Below are 19,762 nucleotides of genomic sequence, written 5' to 3' on the forward strand. Positions count from 1 at the left end.
CCTGCAAGAATGTGCCCCAGAGACATGCTCCTGCACTGGTTCAGGTTTGTACTCAGGTATCTCCTCCTCCAAGTGGAGGGTGGTTGGCAACAGGCTGGGCGTGGTCACGGAGGCAGCCAGAACACTGGCATCTCAAGCTGCAAGTGTTTGCTTCAGGACAAACCCAGTTGTAAATGAAATCAGGTTCACAGTGTTTCCTTTGACTACTACTTTTAAGGCCAAAGCTCTGAAATATTACAGTGTAAGATTCTATGAAGTGTGTTTATGTTATTTTGGGAAAAGCCTTGAGTATATTGTTAGTATATATACTTTTTAAAAAATATTCTCAACTTAATAATTTGGAAGATTGGATTAATTGGATGAATGGATAAATGTGTCTTAATTTTTTTAGCAGAAATCTTTCTACAAAATAGATAGATAGTGTCTGTGTCGTTAATGCTTTCTTGAATCCATGCCCTCCAGAGAGAGCCTTCCCAGAGAGCAAGGGAGGGGGTCTGCACACACACAGCCCCATGGACATCGTGTGCATTGCATGGGGTCATGTTGTGTTCACTTGCGTTGGGCAGTCAGCACGTGCAGCAGAGTGGGTACTGTGCGCCTGTGTTCCTATGTTTGTATGTTTTACACGTATATGTGTCTGTGTGTTTATGTATGTGTGTGTATATATATATATATGTGTGTATATATATATATATATATATATATATATATATAAAACCTTTAAAGATAGACCAGGAAAAAGACTACCTCTGTATAATATATGAATCTTTCTTGGCATTTGAAAAAAATCAACATTAATTATCAATATAGTTATAACCTGCTTTTTTCTTTCCCTGTTACACTTTAGGACCCAAAGTGATCCAGACGTCTGCAGCTAATTTTTCACTAAATAACAGCAAAGAGGTAAGACTGGGGCTAAGGGTCACTAAGAAATGGTCCTGCTTAAAGGGTCAGTAAGGTCAAACCCATCCCCCTTGCCTGGCAGCTTGCTTCTTGGGCAACACACATTTCTCACTCTACCGTCAGCTGCTGGCCTCTGGGTCCTTGTTTGCTAAAAGCACCTTTGCTGCTGTAATAGTTCCCTCAGTGCTGAGAAAGGATGGTGATGTTACCTCTTAGGGAAGAGCAGTTCATTCCCAAAGGCTGGTGAAGTCCTCCTGATTCCTCCGGTGCGCAAGACTTATTAGGTTATAAATTCTAACGATGCTCACTTAGGTTTCTGCCTCTTTTTTTATTATATTTGCCTACGTTAAGAAGTGGTCTTTTTGTCAGGTTTCTAACGGTAACAGTTTTTTTCTAATGATTGTTTGGTATTTCTTGCATGAACTCAGTTTAAATGAAAAATCCTGTTTCTTTTCTTTTTTAAAAAATAAAATGTGTCTTGATTCTTCACCATCTTTAGAGAAAAACAGAGGTCCTTCCAATTGGAAAATTTTGGTTTTCTTTAATAAATGCTAACTTTTGTGAGAGCCCAAACAACTAAGCCTTTTCTTTTTCTGATATCGAAGTATCTTCATCTATAAACTGAAAGCAGTCGTCCCACGTTCTCACTGCCTTGTAAGGTGTGCGCTTAAATCTGATTATTTGACCCAGTACCTCCCCCCACCCCACCCCCGTCTTCGTTCTCCCGGCTCCCTGCTAGGTTTCCACCGCCAATTCTCAAAAAAGCAAAAGGAGAAAAATGTCTGAAAACTTACCTTTTGGGCCCTTGTTTGGCCTATCATCCTTTTTTTTTTTTTTTTTTTTTTGGCATTTCTTTATTTTCCTTAACTCTCAGATTGAGGATCTGTTTGAAGAGGTGCTGCCATAGGGTTTCCTGACCATAGTTTGGTCTTTTAAAATTTCCATCTCAGGAGGTAAGTCCTTTTTTGACACTGAAAATAGCAGCCGTCCCCCGGAACTGACTCGCTTCCAAAAGATGGTCCTCACTTCTGAAAGGTTACAGATCATCCTCCAGTTGGTTTCATTGTTTTGGTGGATTTGGGGCAAGTCTCCGGGCACAGGGAGTTTCACTGAGGTCTGCCAGAAGCATTAAAACACAAAAACTACCCATTTACGTTCAAATAATGCTTGTCTTTGGAGCTAGGATCGGGCTCCTCAGGCAACTTCTTCTGTGTCACTTGCTGTTAGGCACCAGTATTGTGTTTTTCAGCAGACACTGCAGAAACATCACTGACAGTGTGGTCCCCATCTAATTTTTCTCTCTAGGGCCATTAAAGCTGAAAATGACAGATATCAGTGACATGTCTGGCATATTGTTACTAAAAAAAAATGATTCTTGTGAATATGAAAATATTTGTTGGTGTCCTTTATTATCTTATTATATGTATCATCTTATGCACTTTAATTCTTTTCTCCAAGATGGCCTTTTCTTGGTATTTAAGTAGGTATATTGTCCCAAGGCTATAGGTAGTGGAGACTGCCTGCTTTAGAAGTTTTCATGAGAGACAAGTGAATTGCAGCAGAAAGTTAGTCCTTTATTTTTTTGAAAGGCAGAATTTTACTTATATTGACTAAAGGAAAACTACATGTTTCTGTTTCAGAGCTAACACTCCAACCTTTTTCGTACATGTAGATTTTGTATGTTAAGGTGAGACATTGGGTAGACTCAACTGAAGAGATCACGTGGATTTTTTAACTTCTTTTTCTTTTTGCCTCAGCTAAAGCCAGTTCAAATACTTTCAAACCCGCTGTCTACATATAATCAGCAACTATGGCTGACATGTGTTGTCGAGTTGGAGCATTCAAAAGGTATGAAGCCTGACATTTTAGAATGACTTTTATTTGTACAGAGCACCGTATTTGAAAGGTTTAAAGAGCTTTAAAATCTTTCAACAAGTGCTCAAAGATGGATTATAACGTGGTGATTATTCTTTTCAATACCAGCAAGTTGGGAGCCCCTTAAATGTCCTCCAAGGAGAGTCATGTTGCAGCGCTCGGGGAGTACCCGTCACGGCTCAGGGAGCTCCCGTCGGCCCTCAGGGATACCGGACATCCTCCGGGATACCGGTCATCCTTCGGGATACCGGACATCCTCCGGGATACCGGTCATCCTCCGGGATACCGGTCATCCTCCGGGATACCGGTGAAGCCTAGCTCCGTGGCTGCACAGTGTGGGTGCTGCAGCAGCAGCCTTTTCCAGTGGGCTTCTGGGAGAGAATTAAGTCCTGGTGTCCTAAGGCAATGGTTCTGTCCCTCAGGGACAGTTGGCCGTGTCTGGAGACCTTGTGACATGGCTGTCACAACTGGGGAGCAGGGAGTGCTGTCAGTATCCAGTGGGTGGAGGCCAGGGATGCTGCTGCGCATGCTACAATGACAGGACAGATTCCTCACAGTAAAGAAGTATCTGACCGCAGAATAGCCACGGTGCTGAGGCTGAGAACCCCTGCCCAGAGCACTGACAGTTGATAATGACCTTGCTCTATCCACCTAGGGCGACCCTGTCAGGCACCCTCTCTGAGTACGGAGAAGATGCTCCACGTCGTTTTCTATATACTGTGATTTAGAGGAAGCACTTCGGTTGAAAGAATTAGAAAAGATAACCCAACGACTGCAGTAAATTAAGTGAAAAAAAATGCATATTACAAAAAAATTAACCACTTTTTGTAACATTTTAAAAAGCATAAATAAATTTGATATCAGTATATATTTGTGTGTCTAGAAAACAGTCTGGAAGGATGGACACAAACATGAAGTTATAGTTTCTCTGGTTGTGGGATTATACATGTTTAATACCATCTTTGTATTTTTGGTCTTTGATATTTTTAAGCAATGAGCATATAATCAGAAAAACAATGAATTATATAATCAGAAAAAATAAGAAACCTGTTTTTATTTTGGTATGAAGTGAAATTAAAATTTATATGGGAAATTAAAAAATAAAACTTTATTAGCCATGAAATATTTGCCCTTTTGTGAAATGAAACTTGGGGGTGGGTGAGAAACAAGTTCATGGAAGGGCTGGGCTTGGCTGGCAAGTGTGAGCTTGGCAGATGTGCGGAGGTTGATGCGTCACAGAACCTTCCCGGGCCGACACACAGCCAGGCAGGCACTTCTGCAGGTGTGACGGCCTCTCGTGGTCTCTTAACACTGGATTTCTTTCTTTTGTAGAAACAGCTATTCAGACAAACTTCACTATGACTGTTAAGGTTGATGGTGTAGCTCAGGACGGGACCACCATGTTCATTCATAATAAAGTTCACAATCGGACGAGGACCCTCACGTGTGCAGGGGTGAGTGCATTTGACTGGTTCGTGGTGAGTCATCTTGCTGCTCTCTTAGGTAAAAAAAACGGAGTCATACCAATGATGGCATGGAAAACCCATCTAACTGTATACACTGATACCTTATAAATTCTTAGAAACGTACACGCACACATGCATACAGTATACACATACACACACCCTGGTGCCTGTTTTTACTGTCAGTGTAGCCTACTGCCTGGTGCATCCACAGATGACTTGACTGGCTGCCTGTCTCACAGGAGGGTGGCCTGCCACTGTCCTGTGGTCTTTCTTGATTGCTGGGGCCTTGGTTTATTTCCAGCTGTGGGATGAACTCCCTGATCCATTCGGCGTGCTGGGACCCAGGCCTTTTGGGAAGAGTGGCCTCCTTTTTTGAGCGTCTACTCCAGGGTGCAGCATGTGGCTCTGGGCTAGGAGACCCATGGTCCACAGAGGGAAAGGAGCCCTCACTCTAGGTTTTGTTGATGCTGTATTCCGTCAGAACCCCAAGAGTCGGAACCAGATCCTGCTGTAGCAAGGAGGCCCCGTTGGGACCTAACGGGTCGTGCATGCGTGGGAGCATCCAAAGGGATTGCGTTCGGTTATAGGTTTAGGAAATGGCCTCGTGGCGGGTACTGTCCATACATGGTCTCATTCCGTCCCCAGAGCAGGCCTACGAGCAGGAACTGTTGTTAGAGCCCCATTTCATAGACGAAGATACTGAGGCTTAGAGAGGTCAAGGCACTTGCCCAAGATGACACAGATCGTGAGGGATGGGACCAGGTCGCCTCAGTCCAGGCTCTTTTATTCCGAAGCCTGTGTGCCCTTAACACCCACGCACAGCGCCTGGTTAGTAACAGATACTGGACAGTTCTTCCTGGCGAGAAAGAATTCGGAGAGGGAGGGTTCCTGTTCAGAGGCTGGCCGCTGGCTCTCGCCCCTCTGTGTCGACGTCGGCTAGGAGGTCCTGAGATGGGTCCGAACCGTCGCCCGAGGGGCCTGGGCTGCAGGAAGGCCGAGCTGACGGTGCGCCCAGCACAGTCGCGGCAGCATCTGCTTGCACCCTGTGCCGCGGCTCTGCCTGGCTCGTTGGGTGGACCTGGGCAGCAGAGCCCGGGGAAGCAGCAGAAGTGACCCGACTCTCCCGCGTCCTCCGTTCATTGCCCGTGTGCACGGGGCTGTGCCAGTTTCTAAACTGTATTTTCCTCATCTGTAAAGCGGGGGCTCACGCCTCCCCTGTAGTTGGCGGAGAGTGGTGAGGATGGAGGTGGGTTAGGAAGGTGAGAGCTCACGCTGCTCGCGCAGGCGTGAGGGTCCAGGCACCCCCACCGTACTGAACAGACAGGAGGGAAGGCAGGTGTGAGGTCTGAAGGGACCACTGCAGCAGCAGTGGCTTCTCCGTCCCGCGCAGGCTGAGCCAGGAGGCCCGCCAGCCCCCCGCCGTGCTCTCGCCTTTCCTCTGCCTTCTTTCCCGTCCCCTGCATCAGCTCCCGCTCCCCGCCCACTGCCTTCCTGTCTTCTTAAGCCTTCTTACATGGCACTCAGGTCTGTTTTCCTACCCGACCTCAGGCAGTCCTGGCTTGGAAAGCCTTTGCTCAACGGCAGGGTGACTGCCCATTTCAGACCCCAGGCTCCAACAGGTGCCACGGGACGGCCTGCTTGTTCTGGGCTGTGGCCAGGTTCCTCGTGGCACAGGAAGGGGCCTTCTGTCGGGGCCTGAGGGGCACGCTGGCCCGGCCACTGAGTCCACACCTACGTTCGCCCCTGGAGGGTGGGTTTCCTTCCCTCACCTCTCTGAAATAGAGGAGACCTGAGCAGACCCGATTCTTAATTCCGAAGGATGAAAGCAAGGGGCTCAGCCGGCCAGTGGGCACACACACCACACACTTCAAGAGATCGCAGGGGACTCTGCATGGGAACGACAGGCAAGTGGAGGAAAAAAAATACGTAGTCCACTCTGTGCATCGTTATAGCAGTTGCAGAAGTGGGCCGAGGAGGAAAGTTAGGCCGAGGGGTCTGATCTGTTGTGTCTTAGCTGACATGCCTCCTGCACTAGTGTATTTGTGGAAGCGTCAGGTTTGTGTTGCATTAACTTACTTTTTTATGCAGGTGACATTATTAGTTTTAAAATTTATTTTATTGAAATATAGTTGATTTACAATATCGTGTTAATTTCTGCTGTACAGCAAAGTGAATCAGTTATACATATATACATTCTTTTTTATGTTCTTTTCCAGTATGGTTTATCACAGGATATTGAATAGAGTTCCCTGTGCTCTACAGGAAGACCTTGTTGCTTATCCGTTCTGTATGTAATAGTTTGCATCTGCTGATCCCGATCCCTCCCTCCCCCATTTCCCCTCCCCCTTGGCAACCACAAGTCTGTTCTCTAGGTGACATATTATTTTGAATTGTATGAAGTAGAAAGGTTCTAATGACTGTAAACCATGTATTATTTGTTTCTAAATATATCCATTTGGTTCTTTCTTTCTAAGAACCGGTTTTGGCTGGCATCTGAATTTTTCTGAGCTTCTGGCAAGTTCCCTGGAGATGATCTCTTGGATCATCTGTTGTTGGAATGTGTTACTTCGTGGGTCAGTTGGTTCACGAGTGAGTCTTGCTTGCCTTTTAAAGACACAGATCTTCCTTGTGCATTTGCAGAAATGTGCAGAAATTATCGTGGCTCACCTCAGCTACTTGAATTACACTCAATATACAGTGACTGTGGGATTCAAACACCTGAAGGAACGCATCAAGGAAATGAACTTCACCGTAAGTATACCAGCTGACCACAGCGTTTCCGTGGCTCATTTGTTTAGCTTCCATTCTTTGTGGAATGACTGAAATAAATCACAGCATCGAAATCATGTTATTTTGGACAGTGGAAGACATGTACAGTCTAAAAACTGTAGAAAAACCACAGTTTCTTACGTATGTGGGACCACAGTTGCTTAAAGAAACAGCATGGAATTGGAAAACCATGGCGTTCTGAGGTTTAGCAGAGAGAGTAGCCTTCCAGCTGGGAGGTAATGGAGAAGTTGCCAGGTGTACCCTCCAAGGAAGGCCGGACCCCCTTCTCCAGGCCTGTGAGTGGTCTTCAGACCCTGCCGGACCTCTTGGTGAAGGGTCCCTGCTCTCCTGTGCCTGTCTGCCCCCAGTCATGCAGCTCTGATGGTTAGACTTTCCTGTCTCGTGTCTGGCTGAAATCAGCCTCCTTGTTCCCGCCGCTTGTTGGAAGTCAGAATAATCATCAGGGTGACTAGGGACACGGGTGTTAGATCAGCCAGAAGAGCTGGGTTCAGATCCCAGCACCACCATTTACAGTTTGACACTGTTGTGCCTCTGTTTCCTTATCATAAAATAGCTACCTCATACAGCTGTGACTATTAAAGGGAGGTGCCAGTGGGTTCCTTTTTTAAATTATGCTTTTTTGAGATGTAACTCACATGCCATAAAAGAAGTCTGTTAGTCGTCGCTTCTCATTTCTCCCTCCCCCAGCCCCTGGCAGTCACTAATCTGCTTTCTCTCTGTATGGATTTGCCTGTAGTGGACATTTCATATGAATGGAATCATATACTTTGTGCTCTTTTGTGAATGACTTCTTTCACTAAACAGTGTTTTCAAAGTTGATCTGTGCTTTGCTGGTAACGGCACTTCATCCCTCTTTTGCCAAATAATATTTCATTGTACGTGTGTGCTACCTTTTGTGTATCCACTCATCAGTGGATGGGCATTTGGGTTGTTTCCATTTTTGGGCTATTGTGAGTAACGCTGCTATGAACAGTTGTACACAGATTTTTATTTGGACAAAGGGGTCCCCTTTGCTGAGAGCTTGTGGTGTGTGGGAGCCCCCCTGCCCCCTTACGGGCACTCCCACCTCTGCGATTTTCTCTGTTTCCTGGGGGGCCTCTGGAGGTCGGCTGGGCTTGGGGTCATGCCCAGCGCCTGCTCGTTGTGTGTGCTTGACAAATGGTAGCCGATGTTACAGTCTTGCTACTTTTCTTCATGTCCTGTCTCTAGACTACCCAAAGCGAGTTTGTTTATTCTTTATCTGCCTGATCCACTCCGCAGGTGTTTGAAGATGGCTGTCTCTGAGGTTTTTCCTTTCCTTCACAAAGCCCCGGGGGTGTGACTTCTGGACCCCTCAGACTCCAGGTTTCCTCCCCATGGCCCCGAGTCAGCCTGGCCGAGAGGGGTGCCCCCCTGGGGAGGGAGCAGGTGGCCCCCCAGGTGCCAGCTCCTCTAGAAGCTGCGTCACCTGTCGGACCCCGCGGACTTATTCTGCTGTTCAGCCTAGTCTCCTTCATTCCTGGCTCCTGTGGTGGGTTTCTCACAGTTCAGACGCTACTCAGACGTTACACTCTGCTCCTGAATTTCTTCTCAATGCTTTTAGCTTCCTCCCCAGTCTCTCCCGATCTCTGAGTTTGAATCTGGGTTCTGTTCCTTGTTGTGCGAATGGTTTCCTCAAACTTCGTCTTCAGAAGATCTGATTAGCGTCTGCCTGTATCCTCAGCTTCGTGATGCAGAGGTTGAGCCCAGATGGGGCCTCAGACAGATGCCGTGAGCTCAGGCACTCTTTAGACTCATCTTGTGATAACATCTGTGCTTTAGACTTTACTATTTCGCATCCTCCTGATTGGAGAATGCGGAAAGAAAAGAGCACCACGTTCTCCCAGCGAGGGATCTCTCCTTTCTGTCGTCTTTATAGGAACGTCATCCCCTACAAGCCCTTTATCAAAGTGCTCAGCAGTTTTCCCCATGGGGTTTACCTCCCCCCAGCCCTGTTATGTGGGCTGGGGCCACTGTTTTGTTTTTGATTGTGGTTCTCTCCTTCCATCTTTTGTATCTGTTTACATTTCCTCTTAAACTTATTCCTAAATAATTTGATACATGTTTCAGATAAACCTGGTTCACGTCATCCCCCCCTTGCTGGTGGAAGGCAGGCCCTGTGATCTCACCTTCGGGCTCAACAAGGAAGCTGCCATCAGAGCAGCTCTCCTTGAGTGATGCCAGCAGCCAGAGCTTTGGTTCTTTTTGGGGGGTTTTTTGTGGGTTTTTTTGCGGTACGCGGACCTCTCACTGTTGTGGCCTCTCCCGTTGCGGAGCACAGGCTCCGGACGCGCAGGCTCAGCGGCCACGGCTCACGGGCCCAGCCGCTCCGCGGCATGTGGGATCTTCCCGGACCGGGGCACGAACCCATGTCCCCTGCATCGGCAGGCGGACTCTCAACCACTGCGCCACCAGGGAAGCCCCAGAGCTTTGTTTTTTTTTTTGTTTTTTTTTTTTTTTTTTGTGGTACGCGGGCCTCTCACTGCCGTGGCCTCTCCCGTTGCGGAGCACAGGCTCCGGACGCGCAGGCTCAGCAGCCATGGCTCACGGGCCCAGCCGCTCCGCGGCATATGGGATCCTCCCAGACCGGGGCACGAACCCGTATCCCCTGCATCGGCAGGCGGACTCTCAACCACTGCGCCACCAGGGAGGCCCCAGAGCTTTGTTTTGATAGCTCTCCTCAGCATCCACAAAGCTGAGACGTAGGACCCTCGGGGTTTGTGAGGGATGTCACCTAAGATTTTTCTCCATTTTTGGTACATTTCTGTATTCCCAGTAACAGCAGAGGGCCTGGCAACAGTTAAGTTTGTAATTGAAGAGTAACAGCGTAGCACTTCACCAAATAAGAAATTCAAATGGCCGACAAACCTTTGAAATGCAAACCAAAACATTAGAGAATACAAGAAGGAATGTCTTTTTCTTAAAGCCTATCAAACTGGCAAATAGTCAAAACACCAACAAGAAAAATCACATCTAGCCTTGGTGAAATGTAAGGACACAAGTTCTAATACAGGTTAATGGGGTGTAAATTGGTTGAACTTTGGGGGCCAGTTTGGCAATGTATCAAAGCCTATATGTGTATGTTCTTTTTGACCTAGTAGTTCTACTTCTAGGAGTTTATTCTAAAGAAATAATTTAAAATGTCCACAAAGATTTATGTTCAAACATGTTCCTCATAGCAGGAAGTTGGGAGAAATCTGTATTTCAGCGGGAATGTTCTGGTTAAATAAATAAATTAGTTCTTCTGTATCTGGTAAAATAATAAACTGGTCACAAAGTAGGATAGATAGCACAAACCACATACTGATATATTTTTTAAAAAAGAAAAGTACATGAGTTAAAAGTTAATTAAAATTTTGTATTTTAGAAAACTGAAGACCATCTCTGGGTGGTGGGGTTAATGTTTATTTTCTTTTTTTCCCCTCTATTTTTAATAATGAGCTTTTATTAATTATATTTATAATCAGGAGGGAAAATTATTTGTTTTTAAAAAAAGCAACTGGTATTTGAAAGAGGAAGTCTAAGATACAGTCCAGCCATTCACTCCGAGAAGTTCAGAGCTACCTGAGAGAGTCACAAGTTCATATTATGCCTACAGCTTGTCTAGAGATGCATTAAGCAATTAGAGAATCTTATGCGAAGTGTTTCTATATCTTTTATAAAATTGCTGTTGAAGGCAATATCCATTATGCTGTGAGCTCTCATCTAAACCTTCAAACAGAATTCTTTTGACCGTTGGTTTTAACTCCTTTTATTAGAGAATGAAAGCTGTACAGCTCCTCACATTTCTCCTTTGGTATTAGCTGCTGCAAATCTCCGAAAGATGTTTTATGCTGAACTGTAGTAATTACTAACATCCTGGCATGGGTTGCTGATATAATTACCCTCTTTCTTTACTGTTTTACCTTTGAAAAATCCTTTAAAATGGTTTCTGTCTAGTCTGGATTTTTATTATAAACTACCTTCATTCCTTTTTGGAAGCAAATGAAGTATAATGAATACAATACATCTTTAGAGTATCTTAGTGATACTATTACACACCCACCAGAATGGCTAAAATGAAAAAGGCAAAAAAATGTCAAAGTTGGCAAGGATGTGGAACTGCCAGAGTTCTCATACCCTGCTAGTGAAAGTGTAAATTGGTGCAACAGAAATGCATAATATATTGACTAAAAGACTTTATTTAAACCCATAGACTTGGATCCATTCCCGCTCTCCTGTTAGGGCGCAGGCACTGACCACTGCTTGACAGGATCCCTGTGGACCATTGCCCTCCTGGCTCCAGCATCACTGGGCCCACAGCTACTGGAGGGCTGCTGTCTGTGCTGTCTGTAGCAGCGGGGCTGGGGCCCTGTCCTCTGGGCTTCACACCTTCTTCTCGGGCTCACTCTAGGGGAAAGGAGGACTTTCAAACCCTTGGCCCCAGTGAACGCCAGATGGAGCTGTGAGGCCGCTCTGGCCTTGGCGGGACACAGGTGCTTCTGCTCAGCAGCTGCTGACAAGGGCAGCCTCCTGGAGGGAGCTCCTGTGTGGCAGTGGTTTCCCTACAGCAGAAAGGGCAGGGGAAGGGCCACAGGAGCAAGTAAGACTGGCCCCACCATCACAAGGTATTGCGCACCCACCGTGCGGCAGATCCCAGCCCAGGATCCAATTGGGGAAGCCGGGGTTTAATGTTGTCTTTCTTCTTCACCCCAACTCCTCATCTTTCTCCTCCTTTCCCCCATGAACTCACATTTTAGAACTATTGGGCTGGCCCAAAAGTTCGTTCGGGTTTTTCCATAAGCTGTTATGGAAAAACCGGAACAAACTCTTTGGCGAACACTATAAAATGCATGTCTTAGGTTTAGCTATTTATTTATTGAGTAAAGCATTGTTTTCTAGTGCTAATTTTTGAAGTGAGCAAGTTGATTATTTTGTGCTCCTCTGACAGAATCCTAAGACTGAATCCCTCCTCCTTCTGGGGAGTCCATGGTTATTTTCTTTCTTAAGAGTTACAGTCGGGCTTCCCTGGTGGCGCAGTGGTTGAGAGTCTGCCTGCCGATGCAGGGGACACGGGTTCGTGCCCCGGTCCGGGAGGATCCCACATGCCGCGGAGCAGCTGGGCCCGTGAGCCATGGCTGCTGAGCCTGCGCGTCCGGAGTCTGTGCTCTGCAACGGGAGAGGCCACAGCAATGAGAGGCCCACGTACCGCAAAAAAAAAAAAAAAAAAAAAAAAAGAGTTACAGTCCCTTGAGGGTAAAAAAATACGTACTTTCTTCCCTGTTACTTTAAACATATTTTGTGAGTCTTCTTGATGGTAATACTTCTTTTTTCTCTTCTTGATCATGCCTTACAGTCTATAACTAAGATATGTATTATACTTTTTTCTTTTTGAATATTACGTTCACATCAACACTCCCCCATCATTTGCTCATAATCACTACTGTGATCGTTTTGTAAATGATACTGTTGTAAAATGTAAACAGTATAGCAATAATCATAATAGCTGTAGTGTTTTGGATTTATAATAGCAGCTATTATTTACTGAATATTTGCTCTTTGCCAGGCACTGCACTAAACTTTTTATATTCGTCCTCTTATTTAAATGTTATGATTGTTATGATTATTCTTCAAAGTAGCTATTTTATGGAGGAGAACTCTGAGGTTTAATGAGATTAAGTAAATCCGAATCTCTGACTTCACAATTCATATGATTTTTTTTTTTTTTTTTTTGCGGTATGCGGGCCCCTCACTGCTGTGGCCTCTCCCGTTGCAGAGCACAGGCTCTGGACGCGCAGGCTCAGCGGCCATGGCTCACGGGCCCAGCCGCTCTGTGGCATGTGGGATCTTCCTGGACTGGGGCACGAACCCGCGTCCCCTGCATCGGTAGGCGGACTCTCAACCACTGCGCCACCAGGGAAGCCCCATATGATCTTAATTACTGTGATTTCCACTTTCCCATTAACATCAATTGTTAATAGTTCTGCTTGCATTACAGATTTGTTTGTATTTTTTAGAATTTTATGTAAATGGAATCATACAGTATGTTTGGGTTCGTGCATTCAGTATAATTACTTTGAGACTGATGAATGATGTTGGTGTATCAGTAGTTCATTCCTTTGTGTTGCTGCGTGACACTCCCTGTGTGGATATAGCACAGTTAGTTTATCCACTCACCTGCTCATGGATATTTCGATTGTTTCCAGTTTGGGGCTGTTATAAATAAAACTGCTGTGAACTTCTGCGTACAAACCTTTATATGGACATGTGCTTTCACTTCCCTTGGGTAAATACCTAGGAATGGGATGCTGAGTCATGTGTCAGGGGTCTGTTTAACTGTTTGGGACGTTGACAGACTGGGTTCAGAGTGGCTGTATTGTCTCACATTCCCGTCAGCGGTGTGTGAGGGTCCCAGCTGCTTCACATCCTCATCTCGTCAACACGCGGTAGGGCAGTCTTCTTAGTTTTGGCCGTTCTAATAGGTATGTAGTGGTATTGCATTGTGGTTTTGATTTACAATACTTTGAAAACATTGGTCTTCTGGTTTGCATTTTTTGACAAGAAATCTATCATCCTATCTTTGTCCTCTGTAACAGTTCTCCTCCCCTCCAGCCCCCTCCCGCCACTTTTAGGATTTTTCTTTTACTTATTTAAGCAGTTTGATTGTGGGGTTCCTTGGTATACTTTTCTTCATATTTCTTGTACTTAGGGTACATTGAGCCTCCTGGATTTGTGAGTTTATAATTTTCAACAAATTTGGGAAAAATTTGGCCGATATTTCTACAAATGTTTTTTCTATCCTCCTGCCTTCTTCCTGCCAATAGAAATTTGAGGACTCCAAATATACATCTACTAGGCCACCTGAAGTTGTCTCCCAGCTTCCTGATGCTCTGTTCATTTTTCTCTCTGTTGCATTTTAAATGGATTCTTTTGCTGTCTTCATGTTTATACCCGCAGTGATGTCTACTCTGCTGTTGATCACCCTCCAGGTCTCCGCTTCATGTATGCAGACTCTCCTCTAGCTTCTTGATGTCCTTATATCTACTAATTCTGTCCGTCTGCGATTTCTGGGTCAGTTTTGATTGATTAGTTTTTTCTCATCATGTTTCATATTTTCTTGCCTTTCTTACACGTCTGGTATTTTTGATTCAATGTCAGACATTATTGATTGCTAGAGTTTTGTGTTCTGATAAATATCCTTGAGCTCTCTTCTACGATGTGGTAACGTTACTTGGAAACAGTTTGTGCTTTTCAGGCCTTGATTTTAAACTTTGCTAGGTGGGACCAAGTCTAAGCATTGAGTCTAAGGCTAATTTTTCCCCACCACTGAGATAAAAGTGCTTGGAGTACGCTCTACAGTATCCCTCTGATTGTGCATTTTCCTTACTGTTACTGGCTGTCTGTGAGCGCTAGTGATCCTTTTGGGGATTTTCCCCTGGCCTTGGGTGGTTTACTCACTCTCATGCGCGGATCAGTATTCAGGTGAAGACGTGGGGAGGGCGACCTTCAGCAGATGGCCGGAGCTCGCTCTGTACCTCTGTTAGTGCTGCGTCCTGTGAGTCACAGCCGGTGAGCTGTGTCCCTGCACTCACAGCGGTGTATTTGCGACTCAGAGACCACTGGGCTCTGCTCGGGTTCCCCCAGGGCTTGGGGTGACCAGAGGGTGCACCTGTCTGTCCCCCATCAGCTAGAGCTTATGGCCCTTCATTGCCTCGTGTCCAGTGTCTTTGTGTGTGTGTGTGTGTGTATATACATTTAATGTTTGAGGCAAATAAGGTGAATCTGGTGTCTTTAACTCTATCTGTTGCTCTGTCTGTTACAATTTTTAAATTGCTCAGATGGTTTTAATTCAGTGCATTAAAATGATGGGGCTCCCTAGCCCAGTGCAGTGCTGAATCCTGGGGTCTGGTGATGAATCTGGCTGGTAACCGAGGTGGGACGGGCTGCCTTCCACCTGCTGTCAGCACGTGGGGCCTCATCCTCGCTCTGTTAGCCATGCACTTGATATGAGTGAGACTACTCAGCACGAGAACTGACAACCGTAATTCCACAGTATTTTTTTTGTCTCAGATTCATATCTATACGTTTCACTCAGTCTTTTTTAGAACATCATACTTATATCTTTGCGTCGTTTAAAAATCTGTTTCTTTTAACGGAAAGCATGGCTTTTTCTAATAAAGAGGTTGACAGCATTGATCTCTGATATGAGATTTAAAAGCCAAATGCTATTACTATTATTATAGAATAATTTACCTGCCAGATTCATCATTAGTGTGCCACCATTTAAAGCTATTTTCAACTCTTGGTACAAGGTGTGTGTTCTTTAATATAAAAATAAAATGTACTAAGTGTTAAAGTTTTAGAACATGTAAGAAAGTGTAAGAGAACATTTTAAACTACCTGTAGTCTCACATTTAGAGATAACTATTATTAATAACGTGGTGGGAACTCCCCTGGTGGCGCAGTGGTTAAGAATCCGCCTGCCAATGCAGGGGACAGGGGTTCAAGCCCTGGTCCAGGAAGACCCACCTGCCACGGAGCAACTAAGCCTGAGCGCCACAACTACTGAAGCCCATGCGCCTAGAGCCCGTGCTCCGCAATAAGAGAAGCCACCGCAATGAGAAGCCCGCGTACCTCAACAAAGAGTAGCCCCCGCTTGCTGCAACTAGAGAAAGCCCACGTGCAGCAGTGAAGACCCAGCACAGCCAAAAATAAATAAATAAATAGAAGACATTAAAAAAAAATAGTATTCCATTGTATGGGCACACCACATAAAAAATAAATAAATAATGTGATGTGCTTCCTTTTAGATGCATTTTTTTTCAAATTGTTTTCCTGCTTTCCATTTTAGTGGAAGACTTACGACCCTGCATTTTCCCACTTGGAAATTTGGTTCCGATTCGTCTTTGTGGTGCTCACCTTCATTGTCACTGTAAGTACCATTCACCTAACAGATTACGTGAGAATCCAAACAAGGGCAAAGATAGTTCATAAATTATGGTTGTTAGAGGGCGGGAGATTTACCTGAACTCTGAGACACTCCATCCAGTGGGCCGACCTGCTGGTACTAAGTATTCTGTATTTCTGCTGGGGTGCCGTGCTGCAGGAACGCTGTGGTATCTTTAGTAAGTAAGCACTGCGTAGTGTCACAGTAGTTACAGGTCGCTGGCTTGTAAGTGAATTCTCATCGGTGTGCAGTGAGAAGTGCCATGTAACCTGTGTGGGGGGGGGGATTCTGCCTCGTTTGAATGACCTTCTCTGAGTGCAGCTACAGCACGTTCTTGGGCTTTTACATTTGGAAAAGTGGACCAGACCTTTCAGTCTTTAGGCTTTTTCAGGAGAGTGCAGATGAAGGGCTTTGGACTTGCAGGCTTCCGGCTCACTTGGGATCCGAGGTCTCTGTCCACCGGTGCACCGTGTTTTTGGGGGGTGATAACCCACAGAGTACAGGCAGTCCCCACAGAGGCCCAGCAGTGAAGGTGGGAAGTTATAAATTGGAGGAAAAGGAAATGTGCCTGGAGGGTGGTATCCTGCCCCCGTCAGCTGCCTGCCCTGTCCTGACGCGGAGGGTGTGACGTTTAGGACGTCTGTTCTTAGCAGTGGTGGCTACTCCAATTGCCACCCAAGGAACTTGTTGCTTCGCAGACTAACTGTATACAGAAGGACACAGGCTCACAGGGGACGTGTGAGGAAAGTGCCAGATGGTGGTGATCTGGGAGTGGCTGGAAGGCAGGACACGGCCACAGAGTACCCTGAGGGCTGGGATGTCCGGGGCCTCCCCTGGTGAACTCACTAAAGGAAAATGGAAAACTGCTGTTTATATTTGGTCAGAAATCCTTGCTGTTCCTTGAAGGATTTCTGTAGCCTGGGATTCTGCTGCCGTACTCTGGGGCCCAGAGAACTGGTACCCAGGGCCCCATGTTCTCAAACAAGAGAAATGGGCCTGATTCTGACAGATAGACTGGGGGAAATGGTCCATCAGCCCAGGAAGTCCAAATTGCTTAGGAAATTATTAGCTTATGTTAGACTGCAGAAAAAAACAAAACGACTCCAGGCTTAAACATCACAAATTGTATGATGTTTTAGAGTTTAAAGAAACCTCTCTCACGGGCCACTGCCCCCTCAGGGAGGTGTTTGAAAAGAAGCACATCGTCTGACCGTGGTTATATATAAGCCTCATTCCTTGGCTTTTCCTCTGGGAGCCCTGGTGCCTCCCTAGAAGCTGGTGTCATCTGTGGAAGTCGCACCTCTGGGAGCCTGTGGCCTGTGCCCGGGGAGGTCCTTCCCTGCGGCTCAGTGGGAGCCGGCCTGGTAGAAACAGCCTGCCCAGGAGGAGGCTGGGGGGCCAGGGGGGTTATGGCCGTTACATTCCTCGTCACCTCCTGCCCCTGTGAGAACAGCCGTGACCGTCTTATCGAGGCTCCTTTGCAGCAATTCACCGTCTTCTCCCAGTTGTCACTGATGGTCTCAGGGTCAGTTCAGCAAGGGGTTTGGCTGGCACTGAGACCGTTGATTTAGGAAGACAGACGTAAGGTGACGCTCAGCGGGGTGGGCGAAGACGGTGACGGGGCGCCTGGTCTGGCTCGCAGGGCCTGTTTGCTCACTCCCTCCGGAAGTTTTCCATGCGAGACTGGGGCATCGAGCAGAAGTGGATGTCCATTCTCCTGCCTCTGCTGCTGCTTTACAACGGTAGGTGCCATTTTTACTTCGGCGCTTTCCCCTTTAACGTTGAAAGCTGAAAGGTGTCCTGGAGGTGGCCTGGGGGCCCCTGAAGGAGCAGGTGGTAGCCCCGTGCGGCCCAAGGGACATTGCTCCAGGACGCGGCGGGTGTCTGCAGCTTTCCCCCTGCCTGGAGGTTAAAACCCGGAAGGGCCGCAGACACCGTCTTGGGACTCGGCTGAGGGTGGCAGCAGTGCTGGCTGCTTCTCGTCCCCTGCTCCAGAAAGCATCTGCCTCCAGAGCTGCAGCGCCGGGACTCCCAGGCCCGCGGGGAGGAGCGGCTGGCACGAGCAGACGACACTCAGTACTCATTCCCGGAGCAATCTGTTCTCTGGCTTTTCGGTTTTTTGAAGAAGACAGCCTTTAGTTCGCTACCTTCCCCATGGCTCTGGCCGGGGGGAGAGCGCTCATGAGTTCTGCCCTCGCACGGGGACGGGGTGCCCTGCGGGTGCTGGCAAGTCTGCCTTCCCCAGGCCTGTCTGCCTTTTGCCTTCCAGACCCGTTCTTCCCCCTCTCCTTCCTGGTGAACAGCTGGTTCCCGGGGATGCTGGACGACCTCTTCCAGTCTGTGTTCCTGTGCGCCCTGCTGCTCTTCTGGCTGTGCGTGTACCATGGGATCCGGGTACAGGTGAGCCGTCGGCGCTCCCGGAGGGAGTGGGGGACTCAGTCCTTCTGTTCCGGACTCTGGTGATAACCTCAGGGTGAACTTGTCCTTGGGAATCTGTCTTCAGCCTCATAGTCAGCAGAAGAGTGTGTGCTGTGTGGAAACGATGGGAGTATCTGTGATCCGTTGTGGTCTGTGAGGGGGTAATAGTTTGCTAGAATTACTAACTTCTCTATTTCTTTTTCTTTCTTTTTTTTTTTTTTAAGGGAGAAAGGAAGTGCTTGACTTTCTATTTGCCCAAATTCTTCATTGTTGGACTATTGTGGTTGGCCTGTGTTACCCTCGGAATATGGCAGACGTGAGTAATTTTATTATGTGTGAAACTTCAGTCTTGGAAAGCATTTAACAAGGTGGACAGACCCAGAGGTGACTGTGTTTTGTGAACTCATCCAGAAGGGAATCTGTCACCCAGTGTTTCATGACTTGGTAGTGTGACTTAAACTGAGGGTTCATTTCTGCTTGAATGGCATGTAGAGATGTACACGATTCTTCTAGTCTAAGGTGGAAAACGAAAAAGACCACGTCTTTTCAGATTTCTCCTTCGGAGAGGCGGAGACTTCATTTGTAGGAATGACGCTCAGGTCAGCTCCTGGCTCGCCAGTGTCCCTGGATGTTTTAAGTTCCTCCTTTGGCTTGTGTCTTTAAACCTCCCCATCCTTACACCAGCTCCCAGGGTTGATCTTTAGTATTTTTGTCCATCTGTAAAATGGCACCACCGCAGAAGCCTAACATAGTAACAACCTGATTCACCCAAGTAGGATTTTCTGCAGAAACTAGTCCCATCTCAGGGGTATGATGTTGGCACCTGGCACAGTAATGATAGGACTCAGCTCACGTCTCCGCTTCCCTCTTCCCGCCCACCTGTCATCTCAGCAGCCCAGTGTCATTTTGAAATGCACTTCATAGAAGTTTATATTTACTTCTATTGCTTTCTTTGTGTGCTCATCTGTTGCCTGGTGCCCATATGTGCTGTTGAAAAGGTGCCTGGAAAACAGCTCTTAAAATGGAAAGAGAACTAGTATAGGGATTTTCTTAATGATAAATACTGTATTTCACAATACTGATGACTGTGGACAGTAAGTTGAGTAGTGTTGTGTGCATTTTCAACAGGTAATTTGGGATTTCTCATAAATTGAGGATTACTTTTTAAAAATCTTTTACTGTTGGTCAGCAAGTAGTTTATGTTAGTAAGTTTTTTAAAAAGCCAAGTGAGAGAAAGTATAAAATAAAAAGTAAACTAGTTACTAATCTTATGTTTTTTTTTATATATAACATCGTATTTCTAGAGTTAATGAATTACATGATCCAATGTACCAGTATCGAGTTGACACAGGAAATTTTCAGGTAA

The 19,762-nt window shown here is 46.3% G+C and overlaps 1 protein-coding gene across 2 annotated transcripts in view; it reads left to right on the forward strand.

The window, feature by feature from the left end:
• Nucleotides 1-19,762, forward strand: part of TMEM181 (transmembrane protein 181) — a gene marked incomplete at both ends in the record, with an annotated part of 70,075 nt that overhangs the window by 44,518 nt on the left and 5,795 nt on the right. The window contains 9 exons of one of the 2 annotated variants that reach the window (XM_079716908.1): nucleotides 848-903; nucleotides 2,661-2,751; nucleotides 4,111-4,232; nucleotides 6,864-6,995; nucleotides 15,883-15,963; nucleotides 17,621-17,720; nucleotides 18,248-18,378; nucleotides 18,621-18,712; nucleotides 19,701-19,758. In XM_079716908.1, coding sequence (XP_079573034.1) covers nucleotides 848-903; nucleotides 2,661-2,751; nucleotides 4,111-4,232; nucleotides 6,864-6,995; nucleotides 15,883-15,963; nucleotides 17,621-17,720; nucleotides 18,248-18,378; nucleotides 18,621-18,712; nucleotides 19,701-19,758 — 863 coding nt within the window. The remainder of the gene's footprint in view (nucleotides 1-847; nucleotides 904-2,660; nucleotides 2,752-4,110; nucleotides 4,233-6,863; nucleotides 6,996-15,882; nucleotides 15,964-17,620; nucleotides 17,721-18,247; nucleotides 18,379-18,620; nucleotides 18,713-19,700; nucleotides 19,759-19,762) is intronic. The other variant, XM_079716909.1, reaches the window with a different exon arrangement.

The sequence above is a fragment of the Hyperoodon ampullatus genome, assembly GCF_949752795.1.
Source record: "Hyperoodon ampullatus genome assembly, chromosome: 12".
Classification (NCBI taxonomy): domain Eukaryota; kingdom Metazoa; phylum Chordata; class Mammalia; order Artiodactyla; family Ziphiidae; genus Hyperoodon; species Hyperoodon ampullatus.